This window comes from Corythoichthys intestinalis, chromosome 5 (genome assembly GCF_030265065.1).
Source record: "Corythoichthys intestinalis isolate RoL2023-P3 chromosome 5, ASM3026506v1, whole genome shotgun sequence".
In the NCBI taxonomy this organism is placed as follows: Eukaryota; Metazoa; Chordata; class Actinopteri; order Syngnathiformes; family Syngnathidae; genus Corythoichthys; species Corythoichthys intestinalis.
Window position 1 is genome coordinate 43,819,025 of NC_080399.1, and position 26,838 is coordinate 43,845,862.

At 43.0% G+C, this 26,838-nt stretch overlaps 1 protein-coding gene across 3 annotated transcripts; it reads right to left on the reverse strand.

Annotated features, from left to right (window-relative positions):
* Positions 1-6,076: 6,076 nt before the first annotated feature.
* On the reverse strand, positions 6,077-26,793 carry LOC130916265 (bromodomain-containing protein 1-like). Of its 3 annotated transcripts, XM_057836857.1 has the most exons (13): positions 26,463-26,793; positions 21,298-21,356; positions 19,729-21,109; positions 19,284-19,443; positions 19,073-19,201; positions 18,674-18,802; positions 18,210-18,522; positions 16,280-16,975; positions 14,800-14,926; positions 14,484-14,614; positions 10,103-10,197; positions 9,654-9,820; positions 6,077-6,735 (listed from the first exon to the last, which is right to left on the reverse strand). In XM_057836857.1, exons 3-13 carry the CDS (start codon positions 21,096-21,098, stop codon positions 6,555-6,557), a joined length of 3,498 nt encoding a protein of 1,165 aa, XP_057692840.1. In that variant the 5' UTR covers positions 21,099-21,109; positions 21,298-21,356; positions 26,463-26,793; the 3' UTR covers positions 6,077-6,554. The 3 variants fall into 3 exon arrangements, with proteins under 3 accessions (XP_057692840.1, XP_057692839.1, XP_057692841.1); XM_057836856.1 differs by lacking the exon at positions 21,298-21,356 and having other exon boundaries at positions 26,463-26,791; XM_057836858.1 differs by lacking the exons at positions 10,103-10,197; positions 21,298-21,356 and having other exon boundaries at positions 6,562-6,735; positions 26,463-26,787.
* Between the last annotated feature and the right edge of the window lie 45 nt (positions 26,794-26,838).

The following is a 26,838-nucleotide window of genomic DNA, read 5'->3' on the forward strand; positions in this document are numbered from 1 at the left end:
CATAGAGGAGGAGCAAACACAGAGCCACATAGAAAAATGGGATTCCAGTTTTAGTATAAATTAATATATACTAGTACTGGATCTTCTCAAAAGATTAGCATGATAAAGTTCAATATTTTCTGTATTGTACTGATGAAGATTAGAGTTTCATATATTTTGGATTCATTACACACAATTGAAGTAGTTCAATCCTTTTATTGTTTTAATATTGATGATTTTGGCAAAAAAGTCAAGAAAAATCAATAATCCGTATCTCAAAAAATTAGCATATCATGAAAAGGTACTCTAAAGAAGCTACTAACCTAATCATCTGAATCAACGAATTAACTCAAAGCCCCAGCGAAAGATTCCTGAGGCTTTTAATAACTCCCAGCCTGGTTCATTACTCAAAACTGCAATCATGGGCAAGACTGCCGACCTGACTGCTGTCCAGAAGGCCACCATTGACACCCTCAAGCAAGAGGCTAAGACACAGAAAGAAATAGGCTGTTCCCAGAGTGCTGTACCAAGGCACCACAGTGGGAAGTCTGTGGGAAGGAAAAAGTGTGGCAGGAAACGCTGCACAACCAGAAGAGGTGACGGCACCCTGAGAAAGATTGTGGAGAAGGGCCGATTCCACACCTTGGGGGATCTGCAGAAACCTAGAAATGGGCGACAGGAGCCACATTCCCCAGATCAAGCCACTTTTGAACCTGAAACAGCGGCAGAAGCGTCTGACCTGGGCTACAGAGAAGCAGCACTGGACTGTTGCTCAGTGGTCCAAAGTGCTTTTTTCAGATTAAAACTAATTTTGCATGTCATTTGGAAATCAAGGTGCCAGAGTTTGGAGAAAGTCTGGGGAGAAGGAAATGCCAAAATGCCTGAAGTCCAATGTCAAGTACCGACAGTCAGTGATGGTCTGGAGTGCCATGTCAGCTGCTGGTGTTGGTCTACTGTGTTCTATCAAGGGCAGGGTCAATGCAGCTAGCTATCAGGAGATTTTGGAGCACTTCATGCTTCCATCTGCTAAAAAAGCTTTATGGAGATGAAGATTTCATTGTTCAGCACGACCTGGCACCTGCTCACAGTGCCAAAACCAATGGTAAATGGTTTACTGACCATGACATTACTGTGCTCAATTGGCCTGCCAACTCTCCTGACCTGAACCCCATAGAGAATCTGAAGAGGAAGTTGAGAGACACCTGACCCAACACTGTGGGTGAGCTTAAGGCCGCTATCGAAGCATCCTGGGCCTCCATAACACCTCAGGAGTGCCACAGGCTGATTGCCTCCATGCCACGCCGCATTGAAGCAATCATTTCGGCAAAAGGATTCCCGACCAAGTATTGAGTGCATAGCTGATATAATTAATTGAAGGTTGACTTTTTTTGTATTAAAAAACACCTTTTTGTATTGGTCGCATTAAATATGCTATTTTTTTGAAATAGGGATTTTTGTTTTTTCTGGACTTTTTTGCCAAAATCCTCTATATTAAAACATTAAAAGGTTTGAACTACTTCATTTGTGTGTAATGAATCTAAAATATATGTAAGTCTAATGTTTATCAGTACATTACAGAAAATAATTAACTTTATCACAATATGCAAATTTTTTGAGAAGGACTAGTATATGGCAGAAAACACAGACAAGGCTGAAAAAGCAGTTTCTGCTCTTGCATCCCTCTTTAAAATCAACTCCTGTATTCAAAAGAACTGTTGTGTTTGATAGAACAATATGTCTATATGCTGCCATAGCAGATTCATAGTGCATCAAGCCCGCGAACTATTTTTAATTTGTCCATTTACCTTGGAAAACCCTGTTTACAGACGTTGCGCAACCGCTTTTGTTTTAACCCAGCCATAAAAAGAAGATAAGTAATTATATTTATTATTCAAAATGTCTGTCATTTTTTGCTTAGAATCATTACTTGATGTCTAATACATCAATGTATTTCGTTTGGAGAAAAAAAACACTAAGTAAATAATTAACTCGCAAATTTTAAACTTTTAAACAAGTTGGGTCACAATGAAAAAAATTGTGTTTGTAAATAAGTTATATCTTATTATCTTCCTCATAACTATCACTTCATTGTATTTTATTTGTTATTGTCACATTTTCTCCAATATGTTAGATTATAAATAATGGATCCAAGCAAAGAAAAATTGAAAAAAAAAAAAAAAATTTCGACCACTCATTGATGTCTGCGATTTCTGCGTCGCGGTCCTTGTTATATTACCATGTTTCACCCATAAAATCCCCCCAAAATCTGGCTGAGGCCATTCACAGCTTTGTCTTGACACTTGGTGATACATGCTACATGGAGTTTTTGGATGGAAACAAGGTTAGTACGTGATAACATCTCGTTAAAATCATGACGTCTTTAATTATGCTCTTTCATGCTCTCGTCTCCAGTTAGGGTTTCGCTGTTTAATTTTTTTTTTTTAAATGCCCTCCTCTTTGAATTTTTTTTCCCTCAGAAAATTGAGATTTTAGGCTTTCGAACGATGTTTTACACATGCATATCGGACAATTTTGAAATTTGGCCAAATTGGTCCGGGGCTGCGGCCCTTCCCTGGCCGGCCGGGGTGGGGTGGAGTTGGAGTGGGGGCCGGGGGGTGTATGCGGCGGGCATGGTTCCCTCCCGGGTCCGCCCGACCGGAGCCGCGTCTCCCTGTACCGGGTGCCGGGTTTGGTGCCCTCTGGTGTCATACCGCGCGCCCCTCCTGGCCCGGGAGTGGGTTGTGGGGGGTGCGCTTCCGTCCCCTTGGTCTGTTTCTGGCCCTGTCCGCCTCCCTGGGCCGCGGCGGCCGCCGCTGCCCCCCGGCCGGCGGGGTCATCAATGGGACCTCTTGGGGCCCTTGGGTGGGGCTTGCTGTCCCTTGCCGGTGGGGTGGACGTCCCCTGGTCGCCGGTGCTTGGCGTGGCGCCTGCCCGGAGTGCGGGGTGGGTGCTCGGTGGGTGGGTGTGGGGGGCGGTCACGGAGGCGCCGTGGGTGGTCTGGGGCGGGGATTGATTGGGGCCCTGACGCTTCTCCCGCCCTGCAGCCGGTGGTTCTGGTGGACGGGGCCATGCCCGCAGGAGCCTGCCTCTTAACTCACGCACTTCTCACTTCAGCACTGTAAATATCTTTCACCCTGGCACTTACATGCTCATACCCCGGCTCCCCCCTGTTTTTAATGTACCACACACCAAGGTTGTGGGATGGTGGGGACCTGTTGGGGGGGGGTACCTCACGGTTGCCTCCTCACCACTTTTTTAAACGCACCACAAACATCATACTCCACAGGAGAGCTCCGGCAAAGGGCGGTGGGACGGGCGGCTGGGCAGAAACTCCATGCTGCGGTCCCACTGCCCCAAGCCAAGCGCTCCTATTTTAATGCATACATTGCACTACCCTCCCCTCACAATCCCATCACGGTGCTGGGTGATGGCGGCCAGCCGGGAACCTGGCAGCCACAGTAATAGGGTGGTAGGTGGGTCCCACACTTTTTCCTTATGGCGTGGCTCCTGGGGTGTGGCCTCCCCTCTGCCTGGGCTGCCGGCCGCGGGAGTGGGGCGGGTGGTCGGGGCTCCGATTTTGCATCGCCCCGTGGCAGTTCCTTGGCGTTCTCCTGCCTCCGCCTTCCCCTCTCTTCTCTGGCTGGACATCCGCCATGCGCTCCGTCGCGGGTCGCTGGCTGGGTGCCGGTGTATCAGCGGGGTGTTGCCTGCACCGGCGGGGGACCCTGCCCTGGGCTTGGTGGGTCACTGGGGGTCCCGTGGCGTGCCGTGCCGGTTGGGGGGCTGCGGCTGTGGCTCCGGGCCCGGGTGGGTGGGCGTGCGGGGTTGGGGGTAGGCGTAGGGTTGGTGGGGCGTCCCCTCCTGCCATCCCTGAAGGCCGGTTGATGGGTGTGCACATGGCCCGGGGGAACACCCTGGATCCCGGGGGGGGGGACGATGGCTCCTTTGCTGGGCTGCGGCTGCTGCAACTGTATGTTGATGCCTTTTCTCGAAAAGCTCTACTTTTGTCTCATTTGCCCAGACAGCATTCTTCCAAAACGTTTTTGGCTTTCTCAGGTAAGTTTTGGCAAACTTCAGCCTGCCATTTTTATGTCTTTGGGTCAGAAGTGGGGTCTTCCTTGGTATCCTACCACAGAGTCCTTTTTCATTCAGATGCCGATTGATAGTACGGGTTGACACCGTTGTACCCTCGGACTGCAGGACAGCTTGAACTTGTTTGGATGTTAGTCGAGGTCCTTTATCCACCATCCGCACAATCTCTCGCTGAAATCTCTTGTCAATTTTTCTTTTCCGTCCACATCTAGGGAGATTCGCCACAGTGCCATGGGCTTTACACTTATTGATGACACTGCGCACGGTTGACACAGGAACATTCAGGTCATTGGAGATGGACTTGCAGCCTTGACATTGCTCATGCTTCCTCACAGGTTTGCTTCTCAAGTCCTCAGACAGTTCTTTGGTCTTCTTTCTTTTCTCCATGCTCAATGTGGTACACACAAAGACACAGGACAGAAATTGAGTCAACTTTAATTCATTTTAACTGGCTGCATGTGTGATTGTTATTGCCACCACTTGTTATGGGCCACAGTGAAGTAACAGGTGCTGTTAATTACACAAATTAGAGTAGCATCACATGATATTTCAGAGGGTGCTAATACTTTTGTCTGGCCCATTTTTGGAGTTTTGTGGAAAATGATAATTTAATTTTTCCCACGTTCTCTTTTGTGTTTTTTCATTGCAAGTAAAATAAATGAAGATAATACTACCAAAGCATTTGTAATTGCAATCATTTTCCGTGAGAAATTGAGCATTATCTGACAGAATTGCAGTCGGTTGTGATTTTCACTTGCAACTTGAGTCACACGTTCACTATTCAATCGCATTTATGGAAAAATATTTATAGTTGGAAACCTTTGCACCAAGTGTGATCGTTTACACGTTTAACCATTGAAGTTACAGCTGTACGTTTTGGAATTCAAATAGGTCAGTTCTAAATTGTCATCTAGAACACTACCGTCCTCTAGTGGTAAAAAAAAGAAAAAGAAAAAAAAGACATGCAGAGCTTTTTGGCTCATTAAAAAAACAGATTTAACAAGAATAAAGGCATAAATTCAAATAAGTATGGCCGATATGTATTTTGCTCTGGAAGTTGTTTGGTTTTATTACCATTGTGACCACAATTGACAGCTATAGACGTTCAATCCATTTTAAATGGAAGCTACCCTCCCATTTGAAATCGATTGAACATATTATTACTGTCAATAGGCGTTTCCAATATCACTTTCCCTCTTTTACCTACTACGGCAACACTCTGTGATCTGGGCAGACAGTAAATGAGTTAAGCTAATAACTTTTAAATACTGGTAGATGTCCACTGTAGTGACCAATGTCCCTAAAGGGCTAAAATTACAAATGTGATTGAGATTTTTTGCTTGTGAACAGTTCATAAAATATATAATACAGCCCAACGTGAGGTCCGCATGAAAAATATAATCCGATAGACACAATAAGTGATTCAATACAGGCTTTAATTTTTCAGTGTTTAGTATAAAAAAATGCCACCACAATGGCTGGTTTCCACTCCCGTTGGTTATGATGACTTTGTTGTGTTTAATTCCCAAAAGCTAAAGTACCAAAAATATTTACACACGCACTCAGGGGGAAAGAAAACAGTATATCGACCCGCCCAGCGCTCTACCCTGTCAAAACAAAAGCTGGCAAGCTACTGAGCGCCTAATTTGAAATGTGCCCCCTACTATTCTCACTATAGTCTATAAAGTCATTCTTATACATTTCCATTTATATATGATCTTCTTTACAATAAATAAGCACAGGCACATTCTGCTGACTCCTATAGTTCTAAAACACACATAACACAAACTAAGGCCAAAAAAAAACAAAAACACGACAGTAAAATAAAAAAATACAAAAATAACTGGAGAAATTGTAAGGAGGCTGCAGATTATTGGGGAGGTGAGGGGAGGCACCACTTCAAACAACAATCGCTTCCCTATAGATCTGATATAAATATGTACAAACAAGTAGTCCTGTAAAAACATATATGAAAAAATAATGCCAAAGATGTCATAGCTTGAGAAGTCAATAACTTAAAAAAAGTAAAAAAAAAAAAAAAGAAAAACAACAAAAAAAGCATACAGTATGAATGAGATAGCACCACGAGTTGGCGGCGACCATTGTCGCCGCAGAATGTCCGATGAGGACGAGAAGAAAAAGCAAATAAATTAGTGTCGGGTCAGGATCTTTATTTACACCAGTTGATTCGCACACGCATTGTATGAAGACCCTTTCACACACATATACGTGTGCAAACATGCACACATAAACACACGCATACAGTCGTGGCAGTAAACTAGTTGCAGCAAATGTGAGGTGGTCTCATGGGCACATTCTCAGTCTTTCTCCCGTCACAAAAAAGGTCACGGCGTTGCATAGCTCTTGGGACAAAACAAAGACCGCCGCAAGCTACAGTATATCAGACGTTTGTGCGGCTTTCCCGGCAGCTAAAACACCCCAAAACCAGGCGAGAGGTGATGCCAGGAGGTCTTTGTCTGGGTTCAGTTGCTGTCGCTCTCCCGCTGGCCACTCGTATTGCCGTCTTTGAGGTGCTTCATGGCCCGTTCGAAGGCTCGCTGCACAGACTTCTGCAGGTGAGAGCGGCCAGACTCCAGCAGCTTGATACGGTCCAGACTGTGGTCCACACCGAACGGAGACATCTTCGATCTAGGAAGCCATTGCCTGAATGATGATGGGGTCAGAATGAATATCAATAAACACAGGTACATATATATATACTCAAACTGTATAATGTGAATTTATTGAATAAATGAATACATAAATACACTAGTGTCTGACCACTAATCTTTAAATAATCATGTCTGTTGCCAATGAAAAAGTGATATACAGTATGTACCGTATAAAAACACGAAAAAAACATAAGTCGCACCAGATTATAAGTGGCATTTTTGCGGTATATCTACTTGATAAAATTCAACACATACAACTGATGTAATCTTGAAAGGCAATTTAAAATAAAAATACAATAGAGAACAACATGCTGAATAAGTGCACAGTATAATAATGTTACATGATGCACGAACAACAAAATGTGAACATGGCCGGTATGTTAACGTAACATAGCTATTAAGAGTTATCAGTGACGTGCGGTGAGGTTCATGGTTGGTGAGGCACTGACTCCTTTAGTGTCAGATTTCCAAATATATAAACCAAAAACGGTAGCTTATTCAATTGGCTACTGGTTATTTCATATCTCATCAGCATTCTTCACAAAACACGCACACACGGTACATATTATCGATACGTAAAAGTAAGAAAATAACATGCATTTGCCCCACACCCTCAATGTGTTGGTCGTCGCAATTCTATAATTCATGCAACATAAATGAGAGTAAAGAGTGGTGTACAAAGCCACAGAATTCAATTCTGACCTTCAGTGAAATATTCAGTTGTTTTTAAAACTTTTAATTCTGATACTTTAATCAATTTATTACAGATTGCTAAACAAAAAGTGAAAAGAAAAACAAAGAATATTTTATTCAAGGCCAAAATGTAGTTTTTAAATATTCTATTGTATTTTTCTTGGTCTAAGCTCTTTTTTTTTTTTTTTAATAAGATTGAAATGAAAACTGTTTGTGCTCTTGCGCCTGTCCTTCACCACAAAAACCGGCATTACTTTGGAAGGGCATAGGTTTGGTATCAACATTCGTAGGGACGATATAACAGCATAACCTGCATGTAGGTACACTTTTTGCTGGGGACGGGACATTAATTAGACCAAACAGATTGGATGCAGGGGGCAAAGGGCCACATTTCTCACGTATATGAACCTAATTAATTAATAGGCAAAATGATCAATGCAAAATAAATCCTTATCTTCTGATGATAACTTTTACATGCATTGGTTCAGATGATACACTGTTCGATTCAAATCTTTGTTTTCAAAAAATACTAAAGAAACATTTTGAAAACTTCCTGAATAAATGTCTGGTTTTTATTAGCAAACATAAACATAATGAAAATAATTCACTTAATAATGGTAGGGTCAATTCTATCCTTACAACATATGGAACTATTGAAAGATCTAAATTCTCTATATAACTGAACATTATATCATGCAAAAAAGGTAAGGTTGCTTAAAAGTTGGTGGGGACAATTTTAGCATCCTGAAAAGTTGGTAGTGTTATGTCCCTACCGTCCCTATGCAAACCTACGCCCTTTTTGTAAAAGTCCTCCTTATTTTCCTTTACTTTAAAAAAAAAATCTCTCCGCCTCAATGGAGAGGATTGCTTCAATTAGATCGTTCTGTGTTCTATTTGACAAGCCTGAAAACACAGTGGATGTGTCCAAAAGTCTAGCTAACCTTTCATCTTTCTCAGCAAAACCATGTAATCGTTCTACATATATGCCACGTTTAGAAGAGCTTACACGGTCATCGTTACCACGAAATGTTAACTCCTGTTTAGCTAGGATGCAGGTTGCATTAATGAGGTCTGTCAAACTCTTTTCTTTACCTTAGCATTGAGGATGCTACCGTTGAGCTTCCGCTGTTCGTCAAAGCCAAATCGATCCTTGAGCTTCCAAAAGTTTTTAAAGCAATCAGGCTTTGAATGGGAGTGGTCGAGCTCTCATGTTTGCTGAGGCTTCGTCGTAGTTTTTTAATGTCACAATATCTCGTGTTAGTCCAGACATTGGCACAAGTTGAGAAGAAAAGGCAGGGAAAGCAGCAAAGGCGATTTTTCGAAGGACAGCCACATAGCCAGTCTTTTCGGGTGTACCAGTTCGTTTGAAAAGCGCGAGTTATCTTCTGTCCCGTAGTTTGAAGCAAACCTTCTAGCTCCGGTGTTGTGTTAACCGCGTCCACATTTAACGGAAAGTCCAGTTTCACGTACGCCCCCTTGCAGTGCGGCAGAGTACTATCTGCCGCAGCATGTGCCTTTTCACTGCGGTTTTATGTCCCATCAGCAAAACTAAATATGTCGCTAACAAACATTAAACTTTAAGGGATAAAGACATTAGCCAGAATGTGGAAAATCAGGTCAAATAAACGTATCTGAAAACATTATAACGGCGACATGCAGATTTACGGCAACCAGGACGCTCCAATTCCATGTATCAACCCAGTTTGTTATGGATTGCGCAATCAGAGGTGAGGCTTTACTCGTTGCTGCCGCACCTCTCGTTTCATTTCTTTATTTGAACAGGAAATAGGCAAATTCAGCGATTTTGACTATAAAAAATGTTTGAAATGAGTCATACATAAAGAGCAATGGACAAATATTCATATAAATTTGATGCTATAATTATTTTTTTGTCATGATGACAGGTGAGGCTCTGCCTCACCTGCCTCCCCTGACCGCACGTCACTGAGAGTTATTCAGATAACTATAGCATAAAGAACATGCTAACAAGTTTACCAAACCATCAGTGTCACTCCACCAAAATAACATGTGAACAGATATAATAACGTGATAATAATTTCACACATGAGTTGCTCCAGAGTATAAATCGCACCCCCAGCCAAACTGTGGGGGGGGGGGAAATCCGATTTATATTCCGAAAAATACGGTACTCGATGTAGTTATACAGGACATTCAGCAGAACTGTCTGACTTGCACTCGGCCATTTTTGCATCTCACCAGCTGCGCTTGTTGTCGAAGAAGTGGACGAGGAAGAGTTTCTCGGCGGACCTGAACTGCATCCGCTCGCCGGTTCGGAGCACGTCCCGCGGCGGGAGGGGAAGCTCCGCCTGCCCCACCCCGTTGTACCGCCGCCGCCCCATCCTCTGTGCTTGCGGGTCCATGATCTGCGCAAAAGGAAAAGGACACACTTGACGTTTACGACCCTGAAAAGGACGGCCGAGGAAAAAGAAGCGAGGCAGAAAGTCAAAAGCAGAAAGTCCAGGTCTGGAGTCACGAGCATGCAAAGACCCCGAGTCAGCGAAGAGGCACCACCACGACTCCAGCCCGGCTGCGGGTGACCAATCACAAGCACGCACGATGGCACGGTGGGTGGTATGGGTATGGCAGGAGGATCTGATGGGTTATGAGACAGGGTGAGCGGGCGGGTGGCTTGTCAAGTCACTCACCAGGGCGGGATAGGAGGGATATCCACTACATTTAGCCCAAACTATCTTAAGAGGCTCCACAACAAAGGGGAAGGCGGTCGAGGGCTTCCACGCCTCTACAGGAACAACACAGGTCAATTACGAACCAGTACACATCATGCACACAAGCTCACAAGCAAGAACACGCAGACACACAAAGACGCACAACTGTTTGAGCCATCTCACAAAGCATTAACTTATTCTAGAGGGACAACAATTAATTAATCAACTAATCGATTCCCAAATTAATCAACAACTATTTTAAGATTAGTTAATTCAATATCTTTTAGCTTAATCTGCAGGAATTTATGTCTCTCAACAGTACTTCTTGACTTTTGTCATCCTCCATGAAAGCAAACTGATTATCTTTGCATTTGAAAACAAAGATCAAGCACCAAACCACTAAATCGATAGTAAACAATTTGTTTACACAATCATTTTCTGCAGTCAATTTGAAGTTGTTAACATACAAAAATAAATAAGTGCACAGAAATACTAGTAGGTTGTGAATGAGAAACTTAATACTAATTTCAAAGTCAATATAATACATTTGATATTTGCCAAATCAAATATGGACTTTACACGGACAAGTCGTTTAGCTAAGCTACTTTAGCATTCCGGCTTATCTAGTCTTCGGCTCACTTTGATTTTCTTGCCAAGGAATTGCATTACCCAGAAGTATTTAAGATAATACTTGAATTCTAAAAAAATCCAGAATACAACATTAAAGCCAACTTTCTTAAAGGTTGCTCAGCTATCAAGACATATTTAAAGCCACATTCCCCTGACAAAGTGAGACACTGGAATGTTTCATGCTAGAGACTCTAAAAATAGTAATTAAAAAAAATATTTAATTCTACAGACAAGTATAATATAATATTGCAAAAAAGCATACAGGGGAGAAAAAAAAAAGGACAAATCCTTGGCGGTGTCACCCATAAGAGTTTTCCGGCCCATTCGCTCCCCACTAGTCACTAGGGGTGTAACAAATTATCGAGATGGTAATATATCGTGATACTTTGTATCCAAAAAGGTTATCTCTATGCTCCTGCCAAGAATCGAGATATCGTTTTTAAAAGGTGTCAATGTTTTAAAAAAAAAAAAAAAAAAAAGACCCAACAAGTTGCTACCAAAATCTTCCACCATATTAGTGTCTCAGTTAACTCTAGGGCTGCTTTGACGGTGCTCGACGCCCAATCTATTTTGACTGGGAACGTTCATTCATTCGAAACCAGAGCATTCACAGTCATTCTGTCCGATTTTCAGGGCATTTAAAGGTCACTTGCTGTTCGTTTTAGGGCATTTACAGGTCATTTTCTGTTGCGTTTGAGTGCCTGCCTATTCTTTTGGGTGATTCCTATGTCACTGCCTGTTCTGTAACTCAAACTGAAAAGGAGGAGACCCATAAAATACCCCAAAATCAACAGGAAGTACCGAAAATCAACAGGAAAATGACCTTAAATTACCCAACATTACCTAATTGCCTGGCATTGGCTGCCACTACCGGCCATAGACGTTCAATCCGTTTGAAGTGGGAGGGATGGCAGCGAATGAACAAATGTTCATTTGCTGCCACCCTCGCAGTTCATAGGATTGGACGTCCACGAGTGATACTCATTCCAATTCACAGCAGAAGCTTGTTTTTCTGTTGATTAGTTGTTTGTAGAATATCCTAGAATGATTTCCTGACCAATGTATCGCTAATCTTTGTATCGCCATATCGTCACATCATCGTTATCGTGAGTTTTGTATCACAAATCGAATCGTATCTTGAGGTACCAATAGGTTCCCACTCCAACTAGTCACCGTTAAAAACGCCGCCATGATTTTCGTCCATGTTTTCAAAACCCACATACAGGTATTTGAGCATGTACAACCCCTAGCAAAAAGTATGGAATCACTAGTCTCTGACAAGCACTCACTCAGACATTTTATTATGTAGAACAAACTCAGCTAAAAAGCTTGAAAAAATAATGAATTAGTTCAAAAGTGCAACTCTTTAGCATTTAGGCACAGAAAGAATGAATAAAAAACATTGTGGTGGTCAGTAAATTTTACTTTTATAGAGCAAGTGCAGGGAAATAAATATAGGATCACTCCATTCTGAGGAAAAATATATGGAATCATGAGAAACAAAGAAGTAACAATCAAAACACATCTCTAGTATTTAGTTGCACCACTTCTGGCTTTTATGACAGCTTGCAGTCTCTGAGGTATGGAATTGATGATTGACAAGCAGTATTCTTCATTAATTTGATGCCAACTCTCTTTGATTACAGTTGTCAGATCATCCTTGTAGGTCGGAGCCTTGCTGTGGACCATTTGTTTCAATTTCCACCACAGGTTTTCAATAGGGTTGAGATCTGGGCTGTTTGCAGGCCATGACATTGACTGGATGAGTCTTTCTCCAAGGAATGCTTTAACAGTTTTAGCTCTGTGGCATGATCCATTGTCATCTTGAAAAATGATTTCATTATCCCCAAACATATTTTCAATTGAAGGGATAAGAAAGCTGTCTAAAATTTCAATGTAAACTTGTGCATTTATTGAAGATTTAACCACAGCCATCTCTCCAGTGCCTTAGCCTGACATGCAGCCCCATATCATCAAGGACTGAGGGAATTTTGATGTTTTCTTCAGGCAGTCATTGTAAATCTCACTGGAACGGCACCAAACAAAAGTTCCAGCCTCATCACGTTGTCCAATGCAGATTCTTGACTCACCACTGAAAATAACCTTCATCCAGTCATTCACAGTCCATGATTGCCTCTCCCTGGCCCATTGCAGTCTTGTTCTTTTCTGTTTAAGTGCCAATAATGGTTTCCTTTTAGCTTTCCTGTATGAAAATCCCATTTCCTTTAAGCGATTTTGCATAGTTCTGTCACATACCTTAACTCCAGCTTTCTCCCATTTCTTCTTCATTTGTCTTGTTGTACGTCTTCTGGTTTCAAGACATATGGCCTTTAGTTGTTTGTCATGACGTTTGGATGTCTTCCTCGGTCTACCAGAACGCTAAACTTTAACAACCTTGCCATGCTGTTTGTACTTGGTCCAGATTTTTCATACAGCTGACTGTGAACAACCCCCATTTTTGGCAACCATACGTGTAGCGTTAAGTTCTTCAAGAAGTTTGATAATCCTCTCCTTGGCCTCAAGAGACATCGCTCTTCAAGTAAATAAAGTGAAACATAATGGCTTGTTTGACACTTACAATCGATTCCAAGAAATTGTGAACATTGTTAAAAATTCAAAAAAATCTCAAGTAGACAGTTAGAGACGATAACTAAAATAACAATCCACCCCTCATACAGTTATCGTGAAGCTATGGTGTTGCTTTACAGTCTAAATTCAAAGGCTTTTCATCATTGCTTTGTAGGGCAGCACTATAGCTCCTCTCGTAATTAGTAACATCATTCAATGCCTCTCAAAAGCCACAGGAAGCCAAAGCATAGGGATGAAGGAGCCACAGGTTGCATACCTCTGTTATAGTCTATATAATTTTTTATTAATAATTCTAATAATTTTAATTGAAATATTTAAAAAAACATAGGGGAATTGTTTTATCCTAATATTCTAATGGACCAATTTGCGAAAGGAAAAAAAATAATTTAAAAAAAGGTCCCTTATTCCTGCCTTGAATGAAGAGCATTGCCAGTTACATAACCCAACTAAGTTTTCTCCCATATAACAATCTCGAGCCAAAATGATAGTTTTAGTGCAAAAATATTTTCATTAGCTTTGAAATATTGTTTTAATGAAATTCAATTCAATTCAATTTTATTTGTATAGCCCTGGATCACAACAACGTTGTCTCAAAGGGCTTTGCAGAGGCAATATGATACACAATCAGAAACAGCAAATGAAGCAACAAAGATGAATAAATAAATTCAAGTCCTGGGTTTCATAAATGTGTATTTATGTTTTGATGAATATGTGAAATAGGTCGCAGCACTCATGATTCAAATTTTAATTATAAAAAGGAATTGAGTTTGAAATTGTTCGTTTATGTTAAATGTTTCCCTTTTCTATTAACCTCAAGGAATGCAAATGTTTCAGATAAAACCTGGAAGGACAGTGGCCTGGCGTATTTGTGTGTGTTTACATCAACAAGGAGCCTGGCAGATTTTTTAAGGACCACATATCTGCATAAACGGGGCTTATTTTCTTTTGATGAGAACTTTCAATTAGTTACTTAAAAAAAAGGGGAAAAAAACACCTTAAACCAAACTTAAGTCAAATTTGTGTTTCTGTAAGAAGCAAAAAAAAAAACTATATTCATGCACGGAGGAGTCAGAATGAGAGACCAAGGTAGCTGATGTTTTTGTATGGAAAGGAAAGAGGAGAAACAATTTGACCAAATCACCTGACGAGATCTTGACAGCGTGATTGAGCTCTCCATTTTCGACGCACGATATCAGAGCACTTTTGTCATCCACAGTGTTTCGTCGGGCTGCCGCCGGTCGTACTTTGCTGCTTTTGGAGGCCGCCGCAGAACTGAAAGAGGGGGAAAATGTGCAAGTGACTCTTCAGCTGGATTTATACTACACTTTGCGTGAATCACATCTACAAGTACTTTTCATCTACTATTGGCGCATATGCCATTGCAAGAATTTATTTTCTAATGATTGGACTTACGGTATGAAAGATGCAGTGTACAAAGGACAAAGAAGGATGTTCACCTGGCGCCGGACAAGACGCTGCCACCCGAGGAGATGCTAGACTCAGAGGCGCAGCGGCGTCGAGGTTCTAGTAATCGAGGCAGCGGGGCTTCCTCCTCTTCCTCAACCACAAAACCATTGGCAATCCCTGCCAAGATAAACAAGACAAGTCCTTTGACAACAGTTTATTAGCTTATATTAAGGGGGGGAAAACCCCAAAAACAAATTGAACACCTAAACTCAGTGGCAGCCATTGATGTCTAAAACAGGGTGCTCAAATCCGGTCCTCAAGAGCACCTATCCAGCTTGTTTTCCATGTCTCCCTCCTCTAACACACCTGGATCAAATAATCAGGATTGTTATCAGGCTCCTGCAGAGCTTTCCAATTAGCTGATCATTTGATTCAGGTGCAATAAAGGAGGGAGACATGGAAAATAAGCTGAATAGGAGCTCTCGAGGACCAGACTTGGGTACCCCTTAATTTGATATGAAATATTTATAAACTCCATCATGGTAATGTTTGGTAAATGCACATATTTTTTTTAGAAGTCCTGCTTTCTTTTATTTTTAACAGGATGGGGTCTGTCAGGTCAACGCTCATGTTGCTGTTGTCGATGGTGGTGTTTACACTTTCATTTTTTATATATTACTCAATTACTCGTGCATGGATCAGAATGAAATTTTGTAGGTATATTCTGTGGGTCAATGCCTACAGAACCGCAGTTCTATTTTCCAGACTTTGCTCCAGATCATTTAGTACTTAATTAAACAATAGAAAACACAGAGATGTCTATTTTTCAGTTAATATGCATCGGAGCATCTTGAATTTCGATACTGATAATTCTAGAGAAGTGTAGCCTCGAGAAGCAATTTCAATGATTAAATAGCCTTTTATAGGTACTGCTTTCCGAGGCTTATTCCTCCCTTAGTAATAGATGGATTGATCTGAAACTTCATTATGCAAATACTAGAGGGACGCTCGCATTGATGCTTGGAGTCTGATTTTTAAAGTTTTGTTTCTTTAATCATTTGCATTCAAACACAATTTTCAAATTGGTTAGATAATAGTTCTTTTTGGTAGTAAATTGTTTGGGTTTGATCATAGGATATGCCACACATACGTACATATTTCACATACAAACTGGTTATAGCTTTGAGCCCAGGGGTACTCAAACCGGTCCTCAAGGGCCGCAGTCTTTGGTCTTTGTTCCAACCAATCCAGCACAGACAGTTTAACCAATGAGGTTTCAGTGGAAACAAGAAGCACCTGAGTACAATCAACTGATTACACTTGTAAAACACCAGATTGGTGAAAAGTTGTCCTCGTGATGGGTTGGAACCAAATCCCGCACCCACTGCAGCCCATTGTTGAATAGTTTGTCCATCCCTGCTTTAGCCTGAAGTAGCACATTAGGGCTTGCTTTATTAAACTGGCCCCCAAAATTTCCTACCTCGTATATTGATTGTTAAATAGTTCAGTGGAAGCATCTTTCCTTCATACCTGTACCCAGACGCTTGATAGGCGACTCTTCATCGTCTTCACCCTCGACATTGCTACTCCTCGGCCGCTTCTTGGGCAGCAGGAGGGTCTCCAGTCGAGGGATGACCACCGATAGGAAAGTTTTGGCACCCAATGGCGAGGGCGGGGACAGCGAGGGGGTGGCGGACACCTCCTTGCCCTTGGGTGGTTTCTGCGGGCTGATGCTCTTGGACTTGCGCAAGAGGACATTGTTCTGTTCCTCGGCTTCGTCGCCATTAGAGAGGTGCCCGTTGAGCTTGGGGCAAGGCGCTGAGGTAGCTGAGGTGCAAGTGATGTCACCTGGCTCCGTAGGAGGGTGCTCCACAGGCTTCAAGGAGGGTGGTCCCAGGTCAGGTGGTGGCGACGGCACTTCTGATTGCGTCGATGCCAGAGGCGCTTCTAACGTCGGCGGAGTGGAACCGCTCACCTCAGGAGCGGGGAGAGACTCCGAAGGTTCAGGAGGCGGTCTCTCTATGACCGGTTGTGTCGGCGGTAGAGACTTCTTGAGGCCCATCTCGCTTCGGACCTCCATGATGGTCTTCTTGAGCAGCTTGAGCCTCTTGCTACGAGACGGACTGTTCTTCATGGCTGTGCTGAGATCCAACTTTTCCAGGAGTTCCTTTAGCTGATCCTCCAGCGGCGTCAGGCGGCGGTATGACGGGCTCAGCAGGCGATCCACTGGCGTACAAGAACACATAACCATTAGTACAAATACTCTAAACAACAGAGTTACTTTCAAACACTATGGTTTTCTACAGTGCTAACTTCAAGTACTTCAGTTACCCCCAATGGTCATAATATTAGGGGTGTGCCATCTAAGGCATACCACGATTCGATTAGATTCAGGGTGCTACGATTCGATTATTGGACGACGATCACGGTATTGACGATGATCACTGTTATCACGATTATCGATGCATCTTATATTACTAATTAATAAAGTACAAATTTATGTTCATTATTTATTTAAAATATCCTAACGATTCAACAGGAACGATGGAAACATGCCCATACAACAAAAAGCTGCCCTTGAGATGCGTTTTTTATTTATTTTTTTACAAGAAAGTAAAAAAACATTAACCATTTTAAAGACAGTACTTATTTCCCTCAACAATACATTACAGTTTACAGAGGTGGAATGAGTTCCACATTTTCTGGAAACAAAGTGTCTTTAGAAAGACTTCTTTTACCCAATATATTTTGTTTTCAGAGATTTCTGTACTATTTCGCATGTTTGTAGTGTTACCGCTGTACTTAATCATGGTTTTTCACGTTCTGCATATGAAATACACATTAGCGAATTAGCCAAGTAGCTTAGCGCTCGGCGCTAACTGTTAACATCTCAAAAACAACTACAATTAAGGCGAAACAGTACAAGAGGGTTCGTGTACTCACCTCTTATAGACGCACACGGGTCTTGGCAACACAATCAAGACATTTTTCAAATGACATGACTTGAAACTACTGCTGGACATCTGAAAGATGAGGAGCAACAACGAACTATCTTTCTTCCTCTCTCGCTCTAAAAAATAACACTCACAGAAGCGCGACCGCCGGGTCCCTGCCTGTCTCATACACGAATTTATTTTCCAGTCTTTTGAAAAGGAGTAAATCTCTCGCTCAGTAACCGGCAGCATCCATCATAACGTTGTGCGTGTCCATTAAAGGTGTCCGGACGGCAGATGTGTCTTGAATTTCGTTACGCTACGAGCAGCTGTCATAAAGTTATTAGGGAAAATCATTGTTTTTGAACCTTTATGAATCGTAATCGAATCGTCACGATGCATCTAATAATCTTTTTTTTTTTTTTTTAAACTCCCTTAGGTTATATCACGTACAAGGCTCCAAGGTAACCGCCTCATGATTGCCAGCTCGAGCGAGCTAATCAATTAAGTCCTGGAGAATGACTTACCATCCTCCCAGGTGAAGGGGGGAGGCACCTCCACTTTGGGGGCCTCAGCGAGCAAGAGGCCGCTGGGGAAATCAAAGCCAATCCTTTCAATCTCCTTTCGGGCACGGCGTAAGATTACGCCTCCTTGGTCCTGCATCCTCTGGGCCACCTTGTAGAAGAAAGTCTCCTTGGCGTTATACTTCATGCAGTTGGCAATGATCAAATCAAAGTCGGCCTCAAAGTCATCCAGGTTGCAGTAGGCATGACTGTCTATGCGTGACCTCATTGTGGAGAAGTCCATTGGCTGCTTGATGTGGTCCAAGTAGTCAGGGACCTTTGTGGGAAGAAAAGGATTAGTTTCAAATGGACAGGAATACCAGTCACACCTGCTGGTTCATTAGTCATTTTATGTAGAATACATCAGAATTTAATTGGTTTCAAGCCATATCAACAAGCCCTGATCACTTTCATGTGTTGTGACTGACCTCCACGGTGCTAACTGGCTGGGCAAAGACATTGTAGTGGTCCTTCTGCTGTAGCTGGCTAAGCACTGCCCTCAGCAGGATGTTGAACGGTGTTAGTTGGACTTCCAGCGCTGACTGCTGCAGCTTCATCTAGTGACCCAACACAGAGACGTATGAAATTTGTTAAGTATTGATACTGAACACGCTCAGAATACGCCGAGATGATAGTTTGGCTGAATCTATGGAGCTGGTTGTTATGTTGGAACTGGTAAAAAAACCTCCCGTCCTTCTCGATGTATTTCCAGCACTTTTTGTCTTATCATAAAGCTTTTCAGCATTTTAAATCTTTTGCTTTTGCAACTCTCCACAACAACAATATCAGCCCCATAACTTGCATTGCAGTCTGGCTCTAAGAACTACCTCCTCTCTCTTGAGCTTCTCCCTCTTCCTGATGAGCTCCAGCAGCAATCGTGCTCGCTCCAGGTCATGTCTGAGTCGGTGCCACTCCTTCAGCTGCTCCTTTAGCACCTTGTTGGTCTTTGAGCGATCCTGAAGGAACAATTGTTCATAAACAAAATAATATACAATTGACAGATATGTGTCAGGAACTCAATTGATGGTAGGCCCTCACCGCCGACGAGGACTTGGGAGTCTGGGGTGGATTGGCCTGCAGGCGACGAATAAGTGGGACATTATTCCTGGACTGCCGCTTCAACACCCAGTAACTCAGAACACGTTCAACGAATGGACGTTTCTTCTGTACTGCCACTTCTTTCAGGATGGTGTCCAAACTGAATGGAAACGGAAATGAAAAAAGGAACTTTTAAGACACATTTTTTGTTGAAATTTTGGTATCTTCACACAATCCTCACCCGCCTTGCTTTAAGTGAAATGTAACAGATTGTGTTAAAGGCACACATAATATTGTGTTAAATCGATCAAAGGCCCTTGCGTCGAATCGAAGCGGACTTTGTGATAACGGCAATTATCGTATCGTTATCAAAGGAATTTGTACAGTCAGAAAATATGTCATCTAAAACCCTAGTAAAAACATTGTTACAATCATTTTGGGCTACCTGGAGGCCGTGATACTGGGTCCTGAGCTGCCAGGGCCCCCAGGTTCCGGTTGGGGTTCTGGCAGGGGCTCAGTCCGCTTGCTGCGCTTCTTGTACCAGGCTTTGGCACGGGCCCTGCCGCGCCGTTCGGTACGCTTGTGGCAAGCGCCGTTCTTGGGGTGATGCTCCTTATAGATGTTGAGTGGGCGGCGGTCGCAGCCGTCTGGTGTGTGGCTGCAACAGTACGCAGTTTTCTTGACAGAGAAGGTGCCAGGGGGTGTCTCCTCTTTGATTGGCTCCATCTTCATAAAAAGGCCAGCCTTCTGGGCGCAGCTGACGTGGAAGGCGGCATAGCAGTTGACGCGGTCACACTGGATGCAGGCACCAGCCCCTTTCTCCTTACAGAGGTAGCACGTTAGCTTCCAGCGAGCGGGCGGGATGTTGCGCACGCCGTCAATGGGCTCGATGAACACCGTGTCTGAGAAGCCCACCTCAGGCACCCAGAGGGCGCAGGCCACATGGCCCCAGCGGCCGTCATCCGTCTTCTTGAGGGCGCCACCCCGGTTGGGGCAGAAGACACAATCTGCAGGCCGCGCCGGACGCTGCAGGCAGTGGCGGCACAGCCACTGGCCTTCAGGGATGTAGGGCACACCATAGCACTCTTGGTGGACGGCAATGTTGCAGGCGTCACAGAAGAGGATGACGTTGCTGTCAGCGCCATCGCCGTCCATGCACACGCAGCACACGGCGTCCTCATCCACCAGCGACTGCGCTTCGCTCAGGCCCTGGGTGGCGGCGTACGACTCCTTCTCGAAACGGTCCATGAGGAACTCGAACAGGTTGTTGGACACCTGGCTGATGCCCTCGCTCTTGCGCTTCTCATTGAGCAACTCCAGCCAGGCGTAGTCCTCCTCGTCCATGTCGTACTCAACCTCCTCATCCAGTTCCTCCTCCGTCCGCTCCATATACTTATAGTATGCAGACGGCCTCTTGGGTACCACAGGCAAATTGTACTCCACTGTCCTCACTTTGGGTTCCAGCAGGGTGACAGGGGGTTGTGACTGTGAGGTGCCTTGCGGGGGTGCCAGTGTGGCGTTCTTCTTGCGCTGGCTGTTTTTGAGGCGCACCGAGCGCACCAAGACCTGCTGGGGCTTCTCACTGTTCTCCTTGTTGCTGTTGCACTCCAGGATCTCCTGCGCTGTTGGGTCTTCGTCATTGATGATGTCCAGCTTGTCGAAGATGCTCAGTCGGTGCACACGGCCATCCACCTCCAGTTCCACCATGCGTTGGGCCTGCGCATATGTCAACGTCTCCCGGTTGGGTGACGGCTTGATGGGTGACGAGTCCCTCTTTAGCGCCGCTGGGCGCTGATGGCGGGCTTTCTTCTTCATGCTTCGAGATGCTGTGAAATGAAAACGTAGAAAACTCATGTGTTTACTCATCATTGGTTGTGAAAACATAGATAAAAACTACGGGTGCACGATATCCATTTTTTGAAACCGATACCGATATTGATAACTTCCTGCTCCTCAAGGCCGATACCGATACGATAACCAATTATATATATATAATTTTTCAATGTATATTCACCTGAGTTTTTGAACAGCTGTAGGTCAAAAATACTAGTGGTTGATTCAGCTTAGATTTGCCTGTGACAGAACCAGAATTTTCATGATGACATGAACATTATTATAATGAACAAAACAAAGTAACAAAACTTTGCATACTGGAAAAACAGAAGTGGAAACAAACGCACAAATCCCAATCCGACACTGTGCCCAAAATATTATTAATAGAGCCGATAATATATTATCGAATCTATTGGGATGACGTCATAATTCCTATTATCGGACCGATAATTATCGGACCAATAATTATCGTGCACCTCTAATAAAAACAGCTCTTGTGGTTACTACATTGTAGACACACCCGTAATTGGTTTAAATCTGCAACATAGAGAAATTATGACCAAAATCTTTTACTCTGCGCCCTTTATGACAGGGGGCCCCGAACGACTTTTAGACCAAAGCTTGTTTTAGCAGAAAGCTCACTGGGTGAACGATCTGTGCTCTATCTATAAGAAAAAAACAGACAGGACCCACAGCGACCCCTGAAGACCAATTTGGACACCCCTGCTCTAAGAGGACAAAAACTGACTTGATAGCTGTCTAATGCTAGGGTTGGGTGACATGCCCTTAAAATATATCATGATATTTCAAGGAAATTTGCGATGACGATATCTATGACGATTTGGGAAAAAAATACTGAACTATAAGTACCTAATTGCTTCATCAGCTGAACAGCATTTTATTGCAAACATTATTTAAGTCACCCTTGTTTTCCACAGCAATGCAAACACAAAGTGACCATAGAAAAATGGATAACTGACAGAAGAAATCAAAACAAAAACTGGCCAATGAGTTTTCCCAATGACGTTGAATACAACTAAGTTTAAAACTAATTTTAGTAATGCATTGGCATTTTTCCAATCAATCCTTCAATTAGATAAGGATCTTTCCTGATTCGAAAATGCAGCAAAAAGTGCTTCATGCAACAGAAGTGAAAGAAGAATAGATGCCATGAGTGTGCACATTTATATGTATATATTATACACACACGCACACACACATTTTAATAGTCTATGATTCAACTAGCACCATTTGTTCCGAAACCTCATGTATCCAAATTTGGTCAATTTCATTGCAATGTGGATTTTTTTCTGTTTATGATCGCTTAAATATCCAAGAAAAGGCCTGTCTCGTGAAGACTGGAACCAAAATATAGTGTGGAAATGCTGTTGGTGACAGCTCAATTTTATTTGGACACAATACTAGGTGTGGAGCTGGAGACCTGAGACCTGTCAGTGAGGAGGGCCAACAAGCACAGAAGGGGGGAGGGGGTTGCCATAGGAACCGTTGTTCGGCTGCTTGCAACACAGCCCAGTTGCTCTGACACCTGGAGGACAAGTATCATAAATTCCAACCCCTGGCCTTCCCTTGGTGGAACAGGAAATCCTGGCTAAACCCGCAACTCAATCACCTTTCTTTGCACAGTCGTTTTCATGTGTGTATTAAATTGACTTTCCCCTCATCGAGTCCGTTTGTGGCTTTGTACTCATAAGTTTGTTGCATCGTTAGGTTTCGACACCTGAAAACAATGCACATCATCTCGCTGTCTCTGCTCACCAAAAACGGAGCGCAATAGAAATTGCACCATAGAAATACAAGTCAGCGAAGTTAGAGGGAATAAAAAGCCAATATTTGTGAAATATGCTATATTAAATTATTCATAGGAGAGTAGATCTATAACGTTTTTTTTAGGATATTTCCTCAAAAAGTATTGCGTTAAACCTGCTGGCATAATACTATTATATCTTGATAGGCAATACTGGCCCTGTAGTCCTAATTCAATTACATTTGACATTTTTTACTTCCTATCATGAGGCATACTACCACACATATAATACCTTAGTTTGTGTGTTATTTGGTTAAACTTGTCAAACTAGCAGTTCTCTCCCTAATAATGACTGTGGCAAGCAGAGATTTGGCCTTAAGGCCTTTTCACAATAGCAGCAGGCCAATGTTAAAAAGTCCAGCGGTGACAGCGCGCGATACAACGGCAACACGAAGAGCTGAGGTGGCTACATCAGGCAGTAAAGCGTGGTAAGCCAGGCACTCCAATTCCAGGAACATAACAAAGCCAAGACTTTTGTCCTTTTAAAGAGAAAGGGGAGATTATAGCCGACGAAAAAGTTTCCTTTTCGCATTGCAATCAGAGCAAGCGACCCAGGATTTGACAACAAACCTAATGATGTGCAAAAACCGATCAATCATTGGACGGGGTAACACCGTTAAAATAAGGAAGTAAACAGTCACGGAGCTCCAGACTACTGCAAACTACTGCTGTTTTATCCAATTACAAGCATTTACAGGAAATTTGGGGCAGCAGAAGCCTTTGATGCTACGGTCATTTTACAAGGACCGCATTGAACCCCGACTCATACTAGCAGACGTACTGCTAACCATAGACTGTGATGTGATGCTAACCAAACAACATTTCCTTTCTACAGAAGCCTGTTACGTTCGTAAAGGTATGTGATTTCAGCTATGGTCAGGACTAACTCTCCGACGAGGTCTCAGACCGGCTGGTTTGTATCCACACCAGCCCAAAAGGCGCGCACAACGAACTTTTTTGGTTTGGTCCGGACCAAACAGGGCAGGTGTGAATATGCCATCAGAAAGAGAATTTATCAAGGCTTGCCCTGAAATAAAACAAGATTGTATTTGGGAATCCAACCCTTCATGGCAAATTCACTCATGACTTGCCGAGCCGTCAAACTCGACACAACTTTTTTTTGGCGTAGGGAACATCCCTCAGCCCCGTTTTGCGCAGCAAATTACATGCAGATTCCATTCACGTGAAAAGACTTTTGTTTTTCGACTCAAATCTTAGATCAGAAATGATGCAACACCCCCATGTAAAAAGGTCAGATGCTCATTACATCCGTTTTTAAAGCTGAATTTCACAGACACCCTGGTTGGGACACTCTTCCACTCATACTCTGGTAAAATCAATTCCGACAGATAAGCATCTGAGTATTGTTGTATGCAGTTTTATGTGCTGCTGCTCTGTTTGATAAAAAACATTTGCTTAAAAGGTATACTACACAACTTCTGTAACAGTCTAACAGCTAAGTTTATTTCCGGTCTATGATGTTTCGCAACGGGTTTAAGATATTCTAAGTAATAGGTGATCTTTTTGGTGTTAAAAAATATGCAATATTTAATTTATATTTGTTTACGGTCATTTTGTAAATTCACGTCAACTGAGAGTGACATAAACAACAGCTTTTTGAAGTACTTTCATTAGGAGATGTATTAATGACTCTCCCTCATGTAGCTGTGCTAACTCTTCGTTTTCTCAAAGTAATGATCTACAATCACCTCCCATGTAATGACGGCAATTGAGTGAGAATAGGTGCTTAGGAATACCGCAATTTTTGCCACCCGACTAAGCTGCCACCCACCAAATATGGCACGAAAACGGCATTTGTTCATAGATAAGCCGCACTGGACTATAAGCCGCAGCTTTCCTTATTGTATTGTGGGATATTTACACCAAAAGATAATAATCGGTAACACTTTATTTGACAGCGACATCATAAAACCAAATGAACCCCCATGAAGCTTTGAACCAATTGGCTGCAAAGCTTCATTACTTCAAGACGCTTCATTTGGCCATCACTGCTCCCTCGGGGAGAAAGTAAACCTCTGCTGCCACCTGCTGTCAACACTGTTGTTGTCGAACATGCCTCCTAGCATATATTGCAGTGCTACAGATGTAAATAACAATCAATATTCATGTTCTGGGCTAATTATTTCTTAAGTTACTGTTCCATTAATTGCTAGTTATGGTATTTGGTAACACTTTATTTGACAGTGGCGCCATAAGACTCATTAGACACATGCGCCTTAGTAAATGCTTATAACAGATGTCATTTAGTGTTATCCAGCAAATTATCTCACTTTTGAATGGATGTAAAAGATCCAAGATGGACATAAATGGAGTTAGTGACATAATTTGGCGGATGACACTTAATGACATCTGTCATAAGGCTTCAGTAATGCCCATGATAGGCTCATGTCATATTTATGACGGTCTTTGACGCTGCTGTCAAATAAAGTGTTTCCTATTAACTCAAATAAAGCAACAAATAAGAGGCACTGGATTATAAGGCGCAGGATTAGAAAATGAAGGAAAAAAGTAGCGGCTTATAGTCAGAAAATTACGATACTCAAAAAAAAAAAAAAAAAAAGTATTTTAATGTTTACATTTGTGGGCAAGGTAAAGCCTTTTTTAAGATCTCAAATATGTGGATTTTACCCAAGCAGCAACAACCTCGCCATAACAAACAAATTAACGGGGCACCACTAAGGTGATTACAAGTTCATTGGGTCAGTCACATGACTGTCGCCTTACCTGGCATCTCGAGAGTGTTGTGCAGGCAGTGACAACAACCATCACAATTCCTCTACCCGTATATTCCATAAATTTATAACAAATAGAGTATCTCAGGCTTTCGTGGTTCAAACAAGTTAGGGGCCTGCGTTTAATGCCCACACCGGGTACCCCCAGTAACTCTGCTTTAATCAAACAGGTATAAACGTTTTGTTATTTTACGTTGTGCGGTGATCTAGAATTAGTGTTTCTTGTATTAAATATCTGACATGCATCAGGCAACTGAATATGCAAACAAAGAGGGAGGCGTTGACGTATTACCCGGATGAATGAAAGGAGGCGGGGAGCTCGGCACCTCTACGCCGACCCCAGCGAGTCGATCAGAGCAGCGGGTCGCCCCCACCCCCGATCGACTGTGGACAAGCGACTGTTAGCCGCCGCGGCTAAGACACAAGGCGGTTTTGTGACGAAATGGCCCTTACGAACGCTTTCAACACTCTTTCAATAAAGCTTAACCAGAAGACGTGTTTGCTTTTTATTATGCAAAAATGCAGCCGAAATGTCTTCGATAAACGTATAAGGACACACTGTCCACAGCACAAGCCTTTTAGAGGAGCAGAGGGGGAGGAAATATGGCGACTACAACAAGAAAACCCACGGGGCTTTAAAAAAAAAAAGAAAAGAAAAAAAGTCCTTTCATTGCAGGCATGGACGATTTTTTTTCTGGTAACCACCAAGGTCAGGGGTGAGAGGGTTCATTTATTAGGGAGTACACTCGAGCAAAAGGCTGAACCTACCTTCGCGTTCTCAAGAATTCAGATTTTGGAGAAGCGGAGGACTAGCAATGGCGGCGGCAGTGAGGCCTGCGGAGACCAAGCGGCGGATAGGTTAAATTCACATCCAACCGACGATTAGTGCTCAACCGAACGAGGCACGATCGTGGCCACCGAAGATCCAGGGCGACCGATTGCCCTGATCAGGGTGCTACAAATTCGATAGCGATGATAGTGGTAGTGCTGTAGGCTGTCGGTCGTTGCAGTGCTTGGGCTGAGCCGACTAGCTGAGCTGCTTCTCTTCCCCCAACAACAATGCGGCTGTGAGTCCGGTGCGTCATGACGTCACGCGTACGTACGAATCCAAACCAGGAAGAGATCAGGCCGAGCCGTTTCTTAT

Excerpts from the sequence above, each read along its gene's own strand:
- LOC130916265 (XM_057836857.1), bottom strand. The coding sequence starts at position 21,098 with ATGAAGAAGAAAGCCCGCCATCAGCGCCCAGCGGCGCTAAAGAGGGAC. Across the intron at positions 19,444-19,728 it reads CCCAGTATCACGGCCTCCAG|TTTGGACACCATCCTGAAAG; the intron begins GTAGCCCAAAAT and ends GTTTCCATTCAG. Across the intron at positions 9,821-10,102 it reads ATCCCTCCTATCCCGCCCTG|ATCATGGACCCGCAAGCACA; the intron begins GTGAGTGACTTG and ends CCTTTTGCGCAG.